The 19,049-nt window shown below is 39.4% G+C and overlaps 1 protein-coding gene across 10 annotated transcripts in view; it reads right to left on the reverse strand.

The window, feature by feature from the left end:
- Positions 1-19,049, reverse strand: part of Cdc27 (cell division cycle 27) — a 47,998-nt gene that overhangs the window by 9,040 nt on the left and 19,909 nt on the right. For 3 of the 10 annotated variants that reach the window (XM_006970536.4, XM_015994769.3, XM_076543521.1), the window contains 11 exons: positions 18,054-18,151; positions 16,921-17,075; positions 16,607-16,818; positions 15,402-15,516; positions 14,632-14,747; positions 10,310-10,409; positions 8,991-9,198; positions 8,189-8,358; positions 5,469-5,621; positions 4,748-4,956; positions 1,123-1,240 (listed from right to left, as the gene is read on the reverse strand). In XM_006970536.4, the coding sequence (XP_006970598.1) occupies positions 1,123-1,240; positions 4,748-4,956; positions 5,469-5,621; positions 8,189-8,358; positions 8,991-9,198; positions 10,310-10,409; positions 14,632-14,747; positions 15,402-15,516; positions 16,607-16,818; positions 16,921-17,075; positions 18,054-18,151 (1,654 nt within the window). Of the gene's footprint in view, positions 1-1,122; positions 1,241-4,747; positions 4,957-5,468; positions 5,622-8,188; positions 8,362-8,990; positions 9,199-10,309; positions 10,410-14,631; positions 14,766-15,401; positions 15,517-16,606; positions 16,819-16,920; positions 17,076-18,053; positions 18,152-19,049 lie in introns of all 10 variants that reach the window. The other 7 variants (XM_015994753.3, XM_015994776.3, XM_076543520.1 and 4 more) reach the window with 3 other exon arrangements.

Here is a 19,049-nt window from a genome sequence, read left to right on the forward strand (position 1 = left end):
GTGAGCCTATGATAATAATCATGATTCAATATATTAGAAGAGATTTATTTTGAATTATGCATACATGCGTGTGTGTATGTACATGTGCACATGCACACGAGTGCAGGTGCCTGTGGAGGCCAGGGGCCCTCAGATCCTTTGGAGCTGGAATGACAGGTGGTTGTGGGCTGCCCGGAGCAGATGCTAGGTACCAAACTGGGGTCCTCTGCATAACCACTGAGCCACTTCTCCAGACCCATGATTTGATCTTTACAGCAGATAATTACCACGAAGTCTAAAAGGTAAGTAAAACTTGGTTTTACCCTTCACAAGAAAAGCATTTATCATTTATGCAGACAACATTTCTAAAGGCTTATTATGATCCTCTAAATATTCTATGTTCAAAGAACTTGCTCATGAATCCATATTACTCAGTTATACATTACAGTCTGGGCTACATAAAGCTCTCTCTGGAGATATGGCTTAACAGTTAAGGGTTAAGAGTGCTCTTGTCTAGCTAAGTGCAGAGTGTGTTTGTTTCCCTGTACCCAGGTCAGGTGGCCCACAACTGCCTATAACTCCAGCTTCAGGTGATCTGATGCCTTTGGTCTCTCTGGGCATCTGCAGACAAGCGGACACATCCATACACATAATTAAAAATAAAGCAACTCTTAACAAAACACCATTTGAGTCACAAATATACAAAAACAAAAAAAAAAACCAAAAACCAAAAACAAAAAAAAGCAGAAAGAGTATATACACACAGGAATCCCATATCCCAACCCTTCCTCTCTAGAGACAGGTCTCACTGTAGCCCAAGCTGGCCTTAAACTTGCTTCACAGCTGAGAACTACCTTGAACTTAGGATCCACCTGTTTCTACCTCCAGGAAGTGTTAAGATGCTAAGCCATGTGAGCCATGCTCAGGTACCCATCCATAGTGCTAGAGACCAAATCTATAGCAAGCGAGGAGCTGCACACTCAGCCCCACAGGCATTCATTTCTTCATCAAGTCAAAGGGTGACAGCTGTAAAGACTGAGACACTGCTTCTTAGACAAAAAGGCCCACTTTTCATAATAACCATGATCGAGTCACTTAAGCTATTGGAAAGGGAAGCACCGGCGTGTTAGCAAGGTTACTTACTACTCCAATGTGGCAAAGTAAGACTGAGCTCTGAGGGTTGATATCAAGTGCTTTCTGGAAGTGCATTTCTGCAAGGCTGAATTTCTCCTGCTTGTAATAAATCATTCCTAAACCATACCTGAAATTGTAAAAAAGTACGATTTTAAGGACACAATTTCTGCTAGTTTAATTCAACTACTAACAGAACAGTTATGGTATCTGACATTTTAATAAACAATGGAAAAAACAATGTTAAGTCTTTTTTTTTCCTTTTCTTCTGTGTTCGTGTGTGTGTGTGTGTGTGTGTGTGTGTGTGTGTGTGTGTGTGTGTGTGTGTGTGTCCTGGTGCCAAGAAGGTCGGTAGAGGGGATTGGATCTCCTGGAACTGGTTAAGTGAACCACCCATGTGTACTGGGAATTGAACCTGGGTCCTCTGCAAGAGTAGCAAACGCTCTAAACTGCTGAGCTGTCTCTCCAGTTCCAATTCTCTCCCAATGTTAAGTCTTATGGGGAGACAAAAAGTATTAGTCATAATAAAAATCAATGAAGCATTTTAGAAGACATTTTTATAATAAATTAACCAAATAGGTAAAACTATGATAATGGAGAAAAAAAGAAGCCACATCCTTAAACTCACTATTCTAATCTAGACAATTAAGTCTAGATCTAGTGTGTGGCAAACATTTTGCTAAATTATTGCTTTTTTTCCCCCTCAAGACAGGTTTCTCTGTATAGCCCTAGCTGTCTTGGAACTCACTCTGTAGACCAGGCTGGCCTTGAACTTACAAAGATCCTCAGCCTCCCCAGTGCTGGGATTAAAGGTGTGTACCACCACCACCTAAATTATTCTTTTTATGTGCCAAAGCTGGCTTTGAATTCCTGGCTCAAGCACTCTTCTTGTCTGAGCCTCCCCCAAGCTAGAAAATAACTGCATATGTCATCGTGACTGGATCTAGTACATTCAATCTCCTCCTTTTTCCCCCTCTAAACCACACTTTATTGTATGTATAGCAACTTTATATAGCAATACAATTTACAGATTAAGCAACACTATAATAAGGGGGTGGGGGAACTGCAAGTTAGAAAAACATTTTTTGTTTAGAAAAATATCTAAACAAAAAGATCTATTTGTTGTGTGAGTCGACACAACACATCTATTCATTGACTAGTTGAGTTCCTATTGTACTAATGGCTAATGGAGTTAAAAAAGACCAAGTTTTCACAATCACTGCCTCGAAGGAATAACACATGTTAAATTCTTTTGGATTATAAAAATGTTCTTGATATATCAGTGCAAAAAAAAAAAAAAAAGCTGAATTCACACATCCAGCATACAAACAAAAACTTTCATTAAGTCTTCTGTCTACTTCCTTGACTCGTGTACCCTTGTGCCTCCATTTTATCCTTTTCTCATCACCTCTTGGTCTTCTTTCTCATATTTAGACTTTACCCACACTCACACATTTACATATATGTTATTATAGGCTTGGATCTTATGACTTCTTTGTGCGTTATTATTCGTCAATGTTTGATTTGTATACTACTTTACATTCATTTTGAGACAGTGTCTCATGTATCCTGGGGTGCCCTCCAATCTACTACGTTGCCAAGGATAACCCTGACCTTCTAATCCCCATTTCTTCTTCATTAGTACAGGGATCACAGCCTGAGCCATTAGGTCCAGTACATGTGGTTCTGGGGACAGAACCCAGGGCTTTGTACATGGGAGGCAAGCACATCATTAGGTGGGTTAAATTTTTAGCCCCCCCCCCCCCACTTTATTTTGAGACAGAGTCTTCCTATATAGCTCTGGCTAGCTTGGAATTTCCTATGTAGAAAAAGCTAAGCTGCAGCCAGGTATGTGCTATCACACCCAAGTTTTAACGAATTCTTTTTTAAAAAGTGAAACACGAGTAAAACAAAACATTTCAATATCGTGTGTATATGCATGTGCCAAGGGACATATGTGATGTTTAGAAGACTCCTTCCATCATGTGGGTCCCAAGGAATTGAATTTAGGAAGCTAGGCTTGTGTGTGGCAAGTGCCTTGAGCCACTGAGACATCTTATTGGTACTCTGTTAAATTTGTCTTTTCCCTCTTTTGAGACAGGGTCTCATTATGCAGCCCTGACTAGCCTAGAATTTGTTAGGCAAGCCAGTCTGGCATCAAACTCAGAGATGTGTCTGCCTCTGCATCCTGAGTACTGGGGTAAGAGTATGCACCATCACTCTTGACTCTGTTAAGTAGCCCCGCTCCCAATTATTCATATTTTATGTGTTTGAGTCTTTGCCTGAATGTAAATACACCAAGTGTATCCCTAGTGTCCAAAAAAGTCAGAAAAGATCATCAGATCCCCTGGAACTGGAGCTACTGAGGATTATGAGCCATCATGTGGGATCTTGGAACAGAAATCAGGTCCTAACCACTGAAACATCTCTTCATCTCCTCTGCTAATTTAGTTAAAAATGTGTCTATATTATGGTGTGTGTGTGTGTGTGTGTGTGTGTGTGTGTGTGTGTGTGTGTGTGTGTGATGTGTGATGTTCCTGAGTGTTATAGCATGCTAATTGGAGTGGAGGTCAAAGGACAACTGGATTTGAACTAAATGGTCTTGTATGCAAGTGTTACCCACTGCGTCATTTCCTGGCATCCTTTATTAATTCTTCTTCAAATAAATACACTTAAATATTGTATTTAAAAATATCTATTTATGTGAGCCGTGGTGGTGCACACCTTTAATCCCAGCACTCAGGAGGCAGAGGCAGGCGGATCTCACTGTGCAGCAAGCACTTTTTGACTGAGCTATTTCTCCAACCTCCTCTATACACGTAATTACACTGTAAAGAATGCTACAAAACAAAACAAGGGCAGGGTGGCTCGAGAGATGGCTCAGAAGTTAAGAGGATTTTGCTGTTCTTACAGAGAATCCCCAGAACCCACATGACAGTTCATGACCACCCATAACTCCAGTTCTAGGGAATTGATGTCTTCTGTGGACACCATATGTGCCAGCTATATATAATCAACTTGACATAAACTACAGTTACCCGAGAGGAAAAATGCCTCCACAAGATTGGGTTCTGCAGAGCATCTTCTTAATTAGTGATAGATAAGGGAATCGTGGGCGGTGCCATCCCTGGGCTGGTGGCTCTTTATTCTACCAGAAAGCAGGCTGAACAAGCCATGAGGGGTAAGCCAGTAAGCAGTACCCCTCCATGGCCTCTGCATCAGCTCCTGCCCTGACTTCCTTCAATGACGAACATTGACGTAGAAGTATAGTCCAAATAAATAAACCCTTTCCTCCCCAACTTGCTTTTGGTCCATGGTGTTTCACTGCAACAACAGAAACCCCAATGAAGACATCAGGTATGCATGTGACACACATAATACAAACATACATACAAGCATAACATGCATACATATAAAAAAAGAAAAAGCCATTAAGGGCTGGCAAGGTGCTTGCTGCTCAGTCTGGCTGAGTTTATTCCTGGGACCCACTTAGAAGAAGGAGAAAACCAACTTTTGGATGTAATGTTCTTACCTCCACATGTCCACTGTGGCTCACACACTCCATACATATACACATGCATGCAAACAGATTAAATAAATAAACTGATTTTCAGGAAGACTTTGTCTTTACACTTACCATGCATTATAATGTCTGGGGTTTACTCTTATAGCATTTCGAAAACACGCTAATGCTTTGTCTAGTTCTTCAGTTAACACAAATTCATGTCCTAATAGAGTATAGGCGTAAGCATAATTTGGATCAACCTGGATAGCTCTTTGGAAGAATTTAATTGCAATGTCATGTTCCCGTTGCAGACTGAAACAATTCCCCGCAGCACACCAGGCCTGGCAAAATGGAAACAATCACAAAAATAATCAAACACAGTTACACATTTTTATGCTTTATTTTAAAAAATGTTGTCAAAAGCAGAAACTTATGTTTCTAATTTTTTTTGTATCTCAATTTAATTTGGACCTCAGGAACTGTGTGTGTGCACACTTAAGTGTGTGGGTGTTGGTCCTTGCTTTCCACCTTGTTTGAGGCAAGATCTGTGCTGCTCTGTTGTGTGCAGCAGGCTAGCTGCCTGCAAGCTTTTAGGGCCTTGCCTGTCTCCACCTCCGCCCCGGAGAGGTGCTGGGATTACAACAGTTTACACTATGCCTGCTTGGCTTTTACATGGAAGGAGGAATGCAAGATGCAGGAGGTCACTGGTGGTTTCTCCACAGCAGCTCTGATCATTCAGGTTCTTACCTGATAACTGACTCCTGATTTTTTTACTGATAAAGAATAATTAAATAAACACATCATTAAACAAGTAAAAGAAAAGTGACTATTATTAAACAGATTGTTACCATACCTCTGGTGAATTCTTATCCATGTCTGTTAAATCTTTTGAAAGAACTGAAAGAGCAACATCTTTCTGAAGATGCCAAAGTGTTGTAGAGTAGATCTCCATACCTTCAACTCTGTAATTCTCAATCCTTCTAACTTCTGAGAATATTCTTTCAGCCTGAAATAAAAAAAGAGTAAGGGGAAACAAGTTGCTGCAGTTTATATATACAGGGCAATGCTGGTCACTGTTTTCATAGGGCCTAAACCCAGCAAGGATTATGCTTTCTATGAATTACTAACAAGAACAATTGAACAAATTAGCTGTGGAAGTCAAATACTGAATGAAGCAATTACTCATATTTAGCCTAGTTTTTGTATTTTAACTATGGGTAAAGACATGAAACTTGAAAAGAAATTTCCATAAAAAAGAATGGGGCTGGAGAGATGGCTCAGGGGTTAAGAGCACCAGCTGCTTTGCAGAGAGCTGGCTTTGGTTTCCCAGCACCCACTTGGTGCTTCATAACCATCTGGAACAACAGTTCTAGGGGATCGAATACCCTCTTCTGGCACCAGGTACATGTTTGGTACACATACAAAATAACATTTTAAAGAGAGGGAGGGGAAGAATATACTGCAAGGCTGAGCTGAAACTTTGAGGGAATAAACAAGGTAAGATGGCTGCCAACTTTAGAGCCTGCCGAGTGCCGAACCATGACCAGCACTGGACCTGCTGGACACCAACTGCCCTTTCCTGAGGTCTCTCCATAGCTGTTAGATTCCTTTTTTCCCTTAAAATATTCACAATTTCTGGAACTGTGCTTCTTGGTTTAAAAACTTTATAAATCCAATGAATCACCTAGTTTTATCACCTTAGTAAGTTCAAAACATTCAAAGTGTAGGTCAGCATCTGGGCTGTATTCAGTGAAATGGAGATGGACAGAAAATAAGGAAAGGACTTCTACATGTATGTGGTAGCTGAGGCCAGAAGACAGCATCAGATCCCCTGAAGATGGAGTTCAGACTGTTGTGAGCTGATGTGGGTGCCGGGAACTAGACCTCTCAAGTATCACAAGCGCTCTTAGCAGCTGAGTCATTCTCCAGCCCCAGGAAAGGACGTTCACAAAACAGGCAACTTTCGACCAAAACATGGGATTGGCATCTAGAATCAGTTTGATGTTTTATAAGTTCCCTCAAATCTCTTAAAAAGTTGTGCATTTAGTTCTTCCAAAAGACACAGGCTATATAAGATAACAAAGCAGATGGCCACATACAGATACCTTTAGTTTCAGTTTCAGAAACCATTGTCATCTTTTAAAAGTGATTATTAGCTAGGGATGAAGGCCAAAGCAAGAGGACTGGCAAGTCTGAGGCCAGCCTGGGCCATGCAGTGAGTTCAAGGTGAGACTGGACTACTTAGTAAGACCTTGTCTCCCAAAAATAAAATAAAAAAGGAAAGCGATGATAAAGATCCAAGTATGGAGGCACTTGCCTGTGATTCACGGTAGAATACCGAGAATTCAAAGCAAGCATTAGCTTTACAAACAAAACCCAAATAAACAAAAAACAAGTGAGTATGATCTATGCAAACAGGAAAATGGACAAAAACAAAAAATAAAGCAAAAACCTAATAAAAAAAGTTGAAGGGCTGATGCAGTTCTCCATTGATGGAGTTTGCCTAGCATGTATGAAGCCCTGGATTCAACCCACATGTGGGTTCATAAACCAGGGATGGTAGTACATGCCTGCAATCCCAAAATCTAAGAAGGACAGGGCAAGAGGATCAGGAGTTCTAGGTCATCCTGGTTTATACAGAGTCCTGGCCTACATGAGACCCTGTCTCAAAGGGGTACAAAGTGAAAGATCCTGTCTCACAAGAAAAACAAAAACAAAAACAAAAAAAACCCCAAAAAACCTATTATAAGAACACTGTGTCTTCAATTAAACATAGTCTTCCTCATAGCATTAATAAAGTTTGTGTGTGTGTGTGTGTGTGTGTGTGTGTGTGTGTGTGTGTATGTATGTGTATGTGTATGTGCTGGGATTAAAGGTTTACACCACCACACCTGGCAACAGAATTAAGTTTATAAGACACATTAAATGGTGAACATTCAGCTCAGTATATAATTCTGTACATATTATAGAAAGAATTTAATTATAAATATTGATTAAATGGTATCTATTTTCATATTCAATTGAGAACAACATAAATATTTCACATAACTTGATGACTGTTCTCTACAGATACTTTACAAAAAAGCCCACTAAATTCAAATGATCTCTTAATGCAAGAAATTTTATTTATAAATTATTGTGTTGGCTAAGTTAATGTCAACCTGACATAAGTTAGAGTTACCCGAAAGGATAGACCCTCAATGGAGAAAATGCCTCCATAAGATCCTGCTATAGAGCTTTTTCTGAATTAGTGATTGATGGGGGAGGGCCCCTGAGCTGGTGGCCCTGAATTCTGAAAGAAAGCAGGTTGAGCAAAAGCCTCGAGGAGCAAGCCAGTAAGCAGCACCCCTCCATGGCTTCCACATGAGCTCCTGCTCCAGGTCCATGTCTTGCGTGAGTTCTGACCTCACTGCTTTATATGAACTGTGAGTGAAATAGACCCGTTCTTCCTCCAAAGCTGCTTTCGGTCCTAGTGTTTCAACACAGCACTAGTAACCCTGACTACAATACAGACTAAGACAATAATTATAAAAATATATCACTATCACATACTAAATATCTCTGGATACTTACCTGCATGTATTCTGAGAGTTCAAAATAAGCCCGTCCAATTTGGCACAGCACCCAGCCAGTACTGTAGTGGTGAGAAGGTAGGTGGCTCAGAATGTTTATAGCTTCTTTGCAGTTGTACGAGCACAAAGCTAAATAACCTTTTCCCATCTCACGGAGAAGACTCATCAAACCTTCTAGGAGAAAACAATACAATAAACAAAGGAGAGAAACACAACTTTGGTTTTCTAAAAAAAGCTAATCACAGATTACTCCTTTAAAAAATGTTCCAGTATCTGGCTGGCGAGATAGCTTGGTGGTTAAAGGCTCTTGCTACCAAGCCTGATGAACCAAGTCTGATCCCTAAGACCTCAAATGGTGTATGGTAAGAACTGAATCCTGCAAACTGTACTTTAACCTAAACACACACACACACACACACACACACACACACACACACACACACACACACACGAGTCTCTCTCTCAAATAAAATAGAATTAAGTAAAAAATGTTTTTTTAAGGGGGCTCAGTTGTTCAGAGCATTTTCCATCCAGTTCCCAGCATCCACATGGCAGCTCACAATCATCTATAATGCCAGCTCTGTGGGATTCATGCCCTATTTTGGCTTCTGTGGGCATACACATATACACAGAAATACAAGGAGACACAAATTTAAAAACATAAAATAAACATTAAAACATTTCTAATGCCAGTATTTATCTAAAAACAATGAAGGCATGAAGAAACTTAATCAAAATAAGTGTATAAGAAAGTAAAAATAAAACAAAAACCACAAGAACTACAGAAAGCATTTACAACAGACCTGCGGCTGCTTTTTGGAGGTTAAATGCCTGGATCTGAGGTGTGATTGTGGACATTTTCCCTTCTGAAATGATAGAAGAGTCCAACTTTGTAATTTCCAGACTATCATTTATGTTGGGTTGAGTTAGTCCTCCTTTATTAGTTTTACTTTTTGTTTTTCTGTTTGGGATTTTAGGTGGAAACTTCATTTTTAACTTTTTGCTATTCTCCTGTAAGAAGGGATAAAATGTCATGCTTGTCACACTCATTATTTTAGATGTTTCCAACAACGTTTTCTCGAGTACTACACACAGAAGAAATGCATACTCCTCATTTGTCTTTTTGTGTTTCTTATCAGAAATTTTCTAAGATCAAGTGCTCAAAAACACTTAACTTTTTTTGTTTGTTTTTTGTTTTGAGACAGGGTCTTACTTTTTGGCTCATGCTGACCTGGAACTTGAAGCAATCCTCCTGTTTTAGCCTCCCAAATAATGGAACCACAGGAATGAGCCAGCAGCCCTGACAGTCATTTCATTTTACACACAACAATGAACTGCACAGTTAAGAGTGACTGAGGTCAGTCTGCAGTAAGGGCAGCTCTTTGCTGAGAGTATCACATTCCCATTCACTATTTAAAAATAAGAAAATGCAACACTAATTACATCAAAGCACTATAATCAATGGCATAAAAACACTGGAGGTATCAAAAGCAAATTATTCATAATGTCAGTCAGCAGACCAAGAAACAAATGTCACTGCATCTTTTGCTTTTAACTTTAAAACAATTCTAGGAAGACAGTAACATGACTGAATTTCTACTCATTCTTTCCTCAGTGATAATGTGCAGACTACAGACCCCATGTACATTTCCTAGTACTGATATGAATTCTTTTGCACATGTAGTTTTCTGTAATTTTATCAAACAAAGGCTTTATGCAACCAACCACAACATTTATGACATACAATTACTCCTCTACAACAAAGAAATCCATTTGCACTACATTTCAATAGCCACATTTTTCCTCCAGCCGTATTTCCTGATACGGCACTGACATTTTTACTATAATTTGGTCATTTCAAGAATGACATATTACCCATGGATCAAAGAGAGTCACAAAAACTATAGCTAGTTCTCCAAATAAAAAATTATTTCGTTCAGCATGGTGGTGCATCGTGGTACTCCCAGAACCCTAGAAGCTAAGGCAGGAGGACGACGATTTCCACGACAGCCTGCGCTGCATCAAATTACAAACAAAGCCCTTTGCTTGTCTGAGCGGAGTCAGTGACACTGAGACCCCAGCCCAGGAAGCAGTAAATGACTGTGACACCTGCAGTCTTTACCTTGGTTGTAGAGCTGTCACTAGTGAAGAGGCGGGAACTTCTTCGAGGCAACGCATTTGGGGGAGATGTGATAGTGGGGCTCAATACCTGAGGTGTTGTACTAAAACAAACAAAACCAGACATTTTTCAACACTTAATATTCAGCTTATAAGCATTAACTATTGTGCCAATTCTACTTTATTAAAACATGCATTCATCACAGAAATATTTTAAAATTGGTCTTTTGCTTAGTTTCTTTGGTTCTCTATGAAAACTCAGAATTTAAAAATGATTCACAGGCTAGAGGAATGGCTCATTGTTTAAGAGTACTTGACGCTCTCCCTGAGGATCCAAGCTTTGTTTCTAGTGCCCATTCTGGGTGGCTCACAACTGCCACTAAGTCTAGTTCCAGGTGATGCTACAATCTCTTTTGGCCTGAGTGCACAGCATGTACCAGCATGCACACGACACCCTCCCCTCAAAAAAAGTTCTTATAGAATGCTCAAGAGTACAGGAAAATTTGTCACCAACTGAAAATAGACATTTTTACTTAATCTACAAAAAACATCTGAGTGAATAAAGGACAAACATATCTCTAGACAGTTGTCTAGAGATAAGTACTGCCAAGTACAAAATGTTAAGTAAAAGGAAAAGTTAGGCATAAATAATTTAAATGTGCAGTATCTGTCAGTAAACAAATATCACTGGACTAAACAGAAGTGTAACCAGCTAAAGCAAAGGTTTATTTTACTTAGATAAGAGGATCATCACTTGTATACAGGTCTACTTGAAAGGCAAACCATAAGACTGAAGAATTCTACTTTTAAAAGTTATTTATTTTTATGTCTATGAATGTTTTGCCTACATGATATATCTAAGTACACCACAAGCATGCTTGGTACCTGCAGAATCCAGAAGAGGGCACTGTAATCCCTGGACTAGAGTTACAGGCCAATGTGAACCACCATGTTGCAAACTAAATGGTGGTTCTCTACAAAAGCAGACTTAATTGCTGAGCCATCTGTCTGACCCAAATGCAAACACACACACACACACACACACACACACACACACACACACACACACACACACACACACACACACACACACACACATATACAAAAAGGGTCTCACTATGTATCTCTGGTTGGCCTGGAACTCTCCATGTAGATCAATAGGACCTTGAACTCACAGAAATCTGCCTGTTTCTGCCTCCCTAGTGCTAGAATTAAAGGTACATGCCACCATGCTCAGCTAAAAAGGAATTTCCTTTTTAAAGATTTGGTTTATTTTCTTTGAGATAGGTTCTAACTATGTAACTCTGGCTGTCCTGGAACTCACTATGTAGAGCACGCTGGCCTCAAACTCAGCCTCCCAAGCTCTGTGAGTAAAGGCGCATGTACTTCTACACCCAGCTCTTTTTATATTATGCATATACACAGGCATTCACACAGTGCACAGGCATACACGCAGGCAAAATATCCACACACTTAAAACAAAACGATCTGGGAGTTACCAACAAGTACCTTGGGGAATTCACAGAAATGACTTCTAGAGGATCAATTCTGTGAAGAAAATCATGGGGCTAGCCATTCTGGGAAGGTCCTCCATATGCATGGTAACAAAATATTTTCTAGGGGCTGGAGAGAGGGCTCAGCAGTTAAGAGCACAGAATGCTCTCCAGAGGACCTGGGTTCAATTTCCAGCACCTACACAGCAGCTCACAACTGTTTGTAACTCCAGTGCCAGGGGACCCAACACCCATGGCAAAAACACCAATGCACATAAAATTAAAATTTTTAATATTTATTATTTTAATACAAATAAATTATAATTAAATATAATATATATATATTTTCTATTTCTTTCCACCCCAGTTTAAAGATGTGTATGCACTCACACAGTCATATCTCTAAGTGTTTAAGCAAGGCCAGAAGAGGGCCTCAGGTAGCTTCCTCTATGGTTCTTTACCTTATTCTCATAAATCAGCCCCTCACTGAACCGAAAGCTCATTTTTTAGTAGGCAGGCTGGCAGTGAGCTCTCTAGATCCTCTGCCTTTCCCCCTTAGTGCTAGGGATACAAGCATGCCTGGCCATGCCCATGCATTCATATTTTTACAAGCAGGGAGGCCTGAGCTCTCTCTCCACTCCACACCTGGAGATGGTCTCTCCTCACTAAACTCCAAGTTCACAGTTCTGGTTTGGCTGGCTGGCCGGAACGGTTCCAGGACCTGCCTGTCTCGTCCCAACACAAGGTGCTGGGGATGGAGTGGGACTCCAGTCCTATTGCTTTCACAGAACCTGCATCTGCTGAGCCATCTCCTCAGCTGCTTCCTACTCACTAACACTTCCCTTAAAAGCAATGACATCTGGGTACAGCGCTAACCACTTGTCATTCCAGCCTCTTGGAAGGCTGAGGTAAGAGGGCTGCTTGAGCCTAGTGAGGCTAGCCTAGAAAACAGACTTCTAGAGAGGAGGGTGGGGAAACTGCGGTCAGGATGTGAAATAAATACATATTTTAAAAAAAAAAAAATCAAGATGAAACAGCTTTTTCCTGATATGCAGAAGAGGGAAAAAATTCATTACTGGGACACATTACAGACTACAGGAGATGGAGGAAAGTGATACCAGATTGGAGTCTGCTGAAAGACCATTAGCAATACTAGATATGTGGATAAAAATAAACAGGCTGCTTTTCTTCTTTTTATAAAAGATAAATGACTGTTTTAAGGTTTAAATAGTGATATATTGTGAGGGTTATAATATATATGGATACAAAACAGTTACAACATTCCCTAAGAGCATCAAAATGAATCATCATAAGGCTTCATGTTACAGAGTAGTTTACTGCTTGAAGGCACATTTGATACATTAAAATATACACTGTAAGCCCTAAAGATGTCTCTAAAAAGAGAAAGCTGCTAAGCAATGCTTGGTTTCAAAGTTAATATGGCAGTACTCAATTGGGTATCAGTCCTCATGCCCAGAACCCGTGGCTGTGATTATATGGAAAATGGGGTCTCTGTAGATTTAATCAGGTTAAGATGAGGTCATTAGGGTGGGTACTCATCCAGTATGATTGATGTCTTTACAGGAGGGACACTGTAAGGAAGTGTCCCTTAGACACAATCTAAGGAAGGCCTGAGCAAGGAAAGATCCTCCCTCCAGACTTTGGTGGGGAAATGCTCCTGCCAACATCCTGATTTCAAACTCACACGTTTTAAAGCTAGGAGAGATTGTTGGTGACATGGGACACAGAGAAAGGGAAAAGAAAAAAGAGAAGAAATTTATTTTAAGACATCTAGTTTGTGGAACAGGCTGAGTAACACTTGGCCAAAATGCTTGAAATGAAAAGTATTTCAGATTTCAGTTATTTTGGATTTTGTAGTATTTGTATAAAGATCCTTACTAGTTAAGCATTCCTGATCCAGGATGATAACATCTTACTGCTCCAAACTCTGAAGCTTTTTATGTAATACTGGTGTTCAAGGTCTTGTATTCTAGAGAAATTTGGATTCTCAGATCAGGGGGCCCAGTCTGTACTTCATTACTTGTAGCCTTAGGAAGTGAACCTTGCCAGCATTCAGGAGGTTAAGGTTTGCTGCCAGTTCAAAGCTAGTGTGGGCTTCATAGTGTGTCTTGACCATACAGGGTTATGAATCAAAAAAGAAAAATGGAAAAACCAAAAAACCAGTAACAACTGCCTACCCTGTTTAAAAAAAAAAAAATCCCAAATGAATCACTGAAATAATCCTTCTAACAGGACCCCAGGCAGCCACATTCTGTAAGCTGATATTTTTCATTAGAATCACCACTCCAACATTACAGGTACAGTGATTCCTTTTAGATAGTAAGACTGTAATCTGTGACAGTTTTAAGGCTTCTGAACCTGAAGTTTGATTTTATGAACTGTGTGAAAAAATAATGGGCAGGTGGTAGTGGCGCACACCTTTAATCCCAGCACTTGGGAGACAGAGGCAGGTGAATCTCTGTGAGTTCAAGGCCAGCCTGGGGTACAAAGTGAGTTCCAGGACAGGCTCCAAAAGCTACAGAGAAACCCTTTCTTGAAAAACCAAAAAGAAAGAAAGAAAGAATGGGGGAAGAGAGAATGAAATCTGTATTTGCCATGTGTGATGGCACACACCTTTACCTAGCACTTGGGAGGCAGAAGTAACTAGATATCAGCCTGGTCTACATAGTGAGTTCCAGGACAACCAAGGACTACATAATATAGACACTCTGTCTCAAAAACAAAACAAGCAAAATAAATTAAATAAATAAATAATAAAAAAAGTGAAGGAACATATACATTACTTTGAAGAAATAGACACCATAATAAATACCTTGTTTGTGGACCAGAACTTTGTGTTTGTGCGACAAGAATTGGAGTGACCTCTCGACTATTTCCACTCTGTGAGAAGACAGACTTTGTTCCAGTTTGGCCCATTCTGGCAACAGACTGTAAAACACAAAAAGTCTAAGGTTTGTGATTATAGATTGCACTGCAAGTGATAAAAGACACAATGATGCTCCTATCTACATTTTCTCAATGAAAACAGTTCAGAATATATAATGCCATCCTAAAACAATCATTACTATCACTATGTTGTCTTAAAAAAGATAGCTATTAGTCTCAATATTTATGAATTAATTTGCTATTTATAAAGAAAATGATACAGCAAGATTTTATACTCTTCCTTTTGCACTTAGTAAAACAGTTAAATAGGAGTGTGAGGAGATATTAAAAAAAATCATCTGGTCCCTTTCTAAATGCTAAAGATATTGCTCTTTTGCATCATCATTTCTTTCCAGTTTTTCTAATATTTCATTGATTGGTTTCTGCTTGCCTCATCCGACATAATTGTTCAATGTGACAGAAACAATCTTAACTTAGTTTATGGACGTTTCTTTAATTAGATACTGAAACGAACCAGATGTATATGTCTGATATATCTGTAGACTATGACAATGACATTCTTTTACAGTTTGGTCACTAACTATAAGGAAAGAATAATTATATAAAGTTGGATTCTCTCTGAAGCTACCTTTATAAACTAGAATTATAAAGAAGTTTCTTAATTAATACCCACACTACATTTTACACAGCAAATACCTTTTTGGTAGGGGCTCCGGTGGGTGGCACGTCAATTACAGAAGGTGTATTAGTGTAGTTTTGTAAATAGGATCCATCTCCAGGACTTGGGGTTTCTAATGGCAAAATCCCAAAACTGAGAAGAGGTTGAAATCAAGGTGTCAAAAAGTCATCAAGGCATATATAAAGCAGCAGTATACTTAAATTAGAAGGTCTAAAAGGAAGAGAATGGCAAATCAGTCTTAGGGGCAATGAGGATCTGAGGGGCAGATTTCAAAATGAGCTGTGAATGTCGAGTACTCCACCCACCAGAACTAAAGAAGAAAGGACAGGAACCTAAAGTGACCAATAGCGACTGATCTAGAAATGGACTGCCTTTTTAAAAGCTAAGATCCAAATGACGAAAATAAATTCCATTCCTGGAACAATGGAGACAATGTCCTTAAAATTATTGGTAATTACCTACTAATTATCGATACAGTTATCCATTGGTCTCTGCAGATGCCCTTAATCAATCTCCTGGTCATGCTATTTCAATAACTCCCTGGCCTTAAGATTATTCAGTCTATTCTTTTAACAAAGAACATACTGCTTTTGTGATGGGTTATCGTATACACTCAGATATCATACACTTTAATAAATTTGACAAGATATTTTACAATGACAGGTGTCAATTCTTCTTCTTCCATGTTTTAGAAGAGAGGACTGATAATACCGCCCTAACTATACCACAAACATATATTTCAAGGGTTTCATTGCTATCTGCAGATGGACATCCATAAAGATATTATCTTTTAATACATATACTAATTGAGGCATATTTGAAAAGCTTTAATTTTTTTCCTCTGCTTTATTTTGCTCTTATTTTGAAAAAGGGCATCACATATCATAGGCTTCTAACTGGTAGCTGAGGATAACTTTGAACTTATCTTCCTGCTTCTACCTCCCAAATACTAGGATCACATGCATTTGAAACCTTCCCCAATTTACACAGTAAGGATCAAACCCAGAGCTTTGTGCATGCTGTGCAAGCACTCTACCAACTGAGCTACAACATCAGCCCTCTTATATTTAATTCAAAAATTTTATACATGTATTTCTTCAGAATGCCACTTTCTCACACTGATTTCGGAAGATGCTATTTATATTCACTTGCATTACTAATAATATGATTCACCATCTTTATTTATAACAGAATAAATTTTAGAATATCTTATGTGACTTACCTTGGGGTTAATGGGCTAAGAGCAGTTGGTCCTCCTAATAAACTTCGACCAGTTTTTGGTTTATTTTGAACCTGTTTAGATAATATGGAAGTACCCATTCCAAGGGGGCCATTATCTGGTGAAATTACAGCTGAATCAATGTAAGACACGGAGGAATCTGTATTCAAGGAGTACTTTGAATTGGAAGATTCTAAGTTCAGTCTGTTTAATTCCTGAAACAGAAATTTTCTACCATGTCACTTATGATACACTGTTTAGTTCAATCATTCTTTTGGGGTTTCAGAATATTTGAACACTAGAAGAAATACACTTACAATTGTGTCCTGGGGTGTTTCTGTGAGGACTGTCTCAGGCTGTCTGTGAGATAAACTGTGATTAGATACTAGAGTTGTACAAGTGTTGGGCAGACAGCTGCTAAAATTCTGTATAGATGTCAATTTAAATGTTTGGTCAGGATCTGGCTTTTCACCTGTGAAGACCAAAAGAAAAAAACAAAACAAAACTAAACCAAAAATTTGCCTCTGGGAAATAATCTCTTTTCAAGCATGCATAATTAGGTAGAAATAAAGTCCTATTTAGAGTTTCAAAATTCTCCTGTCCATTTATGCTAATCAATCTTATCTCCCCAAAATCCAATCATTAATTTATTGTGGAAGTTAACCCTTAAAAATGTAAATTTGAAGCCGGGCAGTGGTGGCGCATGCCTTTAATCCCAGCACTCGGGAGGCAGAGGCAGGTGGATCCCTGTGAGTTCGAGGCCAGCCTGGGCTACCAAGTGAGTTCCAGGAAAGGCGCAAAGCTACACAGAGAAACCCTGTCTCGAAAAACCAAAAAAAAAAGTAAATTTGGAAAATAAATTGTAAGTTTTAAATATCATAAATCAGAGCCAACAAAATGGCTCATGGGTAAAGGTCTGCTGTTCAACCTGAAAACCTGAGTTAAATCCCTGAGACATGCACGCTGAAGGCAAGAACAGACCCCTGCAAGTTGTCGCACATGCTATGTGGCACACACATGCCAATTTACAAATAGACACCACACACAGAAATCCTCTTCTGTTTTTCTTATACAGAAAGTGTTATATACATAGTGTTATCTGTTCTGGAGGACACATACATTTAAGGTGACTGGCTAAAGACAGAGTAGTGATTCTAAGGAGGGCCTGCTTTTTTGAGACAGGGTCTCCTGCAGGCCAGGCTGGCCGCATAGTGTAGCTGAGGCTGGTTTTAAACTGAAGAGGCTTCCACCTCTGTATCTCTAGTACTGGGATCACAGGCATATGCTAGCCAACTGGGAGCTAATATATTATTTTTAATTTAACAACCCTTATGTTGCAAAATAGTTTCTTATAGTGAAATGACAAGGTCTCAAAACACTGGTAGGAAAACACTGTTTGAAAAGAGAAAAGAAGGAAAGAGGACTCCTGCCCCCACCCCTTCAAGCTCACCTATTTCACATAATGATTCAAAGGGAGACCAGAGAAAAGGGTTTAAACTAAGGCTCTTCTGGTAACATTCTGATCCTTTGGCAAGCCGGTCTGTCTTGCTGTGGAGAGAAACAACACATTAAACAAACTATAAACCCCAAAGCTTTTCTTATAATGTTTAAGATAAAGATCAGATCAATCTTATAGAAATTCTTTCAGCACTCTTTTTGACGTTTCCCTAAATTCTTAATTTCTCTTGCTTCCTGAGATAATGTCATTTAGCTCCAACCAGCCTCAAACTCAACCTTCCTGCCTCGGATTCCAAGGTTCTATCACCATTCTCAGTTCTCACTGCATTCTTAGATATTTAATTTCTTGGCAGATAAAAGATAAGACTCGGTGTGGTGGGACATACATGCCTCTAATCTCAGCACTTGGGAGGCAGAGATAGGAGGATCTTTATGCGTTCAAGGCCAGTCTGGTCTACTAGTGAAATCCAGGCCAGCCAAGGGCTACATAGTGACTAAAAAGAGATACAGAAGACATCCAATGCTTCAACTGTATTTTTATTTGTTTATGTAACACTCCAATGGTAGATTTGAAAGCAATTTACATTTGAATACAAATATTTAAATGGCCAGATATCGTGTGTGTGTGTGTGTGTGTGTGTGTGTGTGTGTGTGTGTGTGTGTGTGTGTATGTGTGTTTGTTTATGTGTGTTTTCAAGACAGGGTTATTACTCTTTGTAGCCCTGGCCACCCTAAAACTTGCTCTGTAGAGACAGGGTTTTTCTTCACAGCCCTGGTTGTCCTGGAACTCACTTTGTAGACCTAGACCAGGCTGTATTCAAACTCATAGAGATCTGCCTGCCTCTGCCTCCCTAGTGCTGGAACTAAAGACGTGCACTACCACCACCTGGTGATCTTTTAATAAAGAGGGAGACTGATGATATTCTTTCTAATCAGGCATAGAAAGAATTAGATTTTGAAGCTAGATAATGCCACCCCTACCCCTGCC

This window comes from Peromyscus maniculatus, chromosome 8, assembly GCF_049852395.1.
Source record: "Peromyscus maniculatus bairdii isolate BWxNUB_F1_BW_parent chromosome 8, HU_Pman_BW_mat_3.1, whole genome shotgun sequence".
Classification (NCBI taxonomy): domain Eukaryota; kingdom Metazoa; phylum Chordata; class Mammalia; order Rodentia; family Cricetidae; genus Peromyscus; species Peromyscus maniculatus.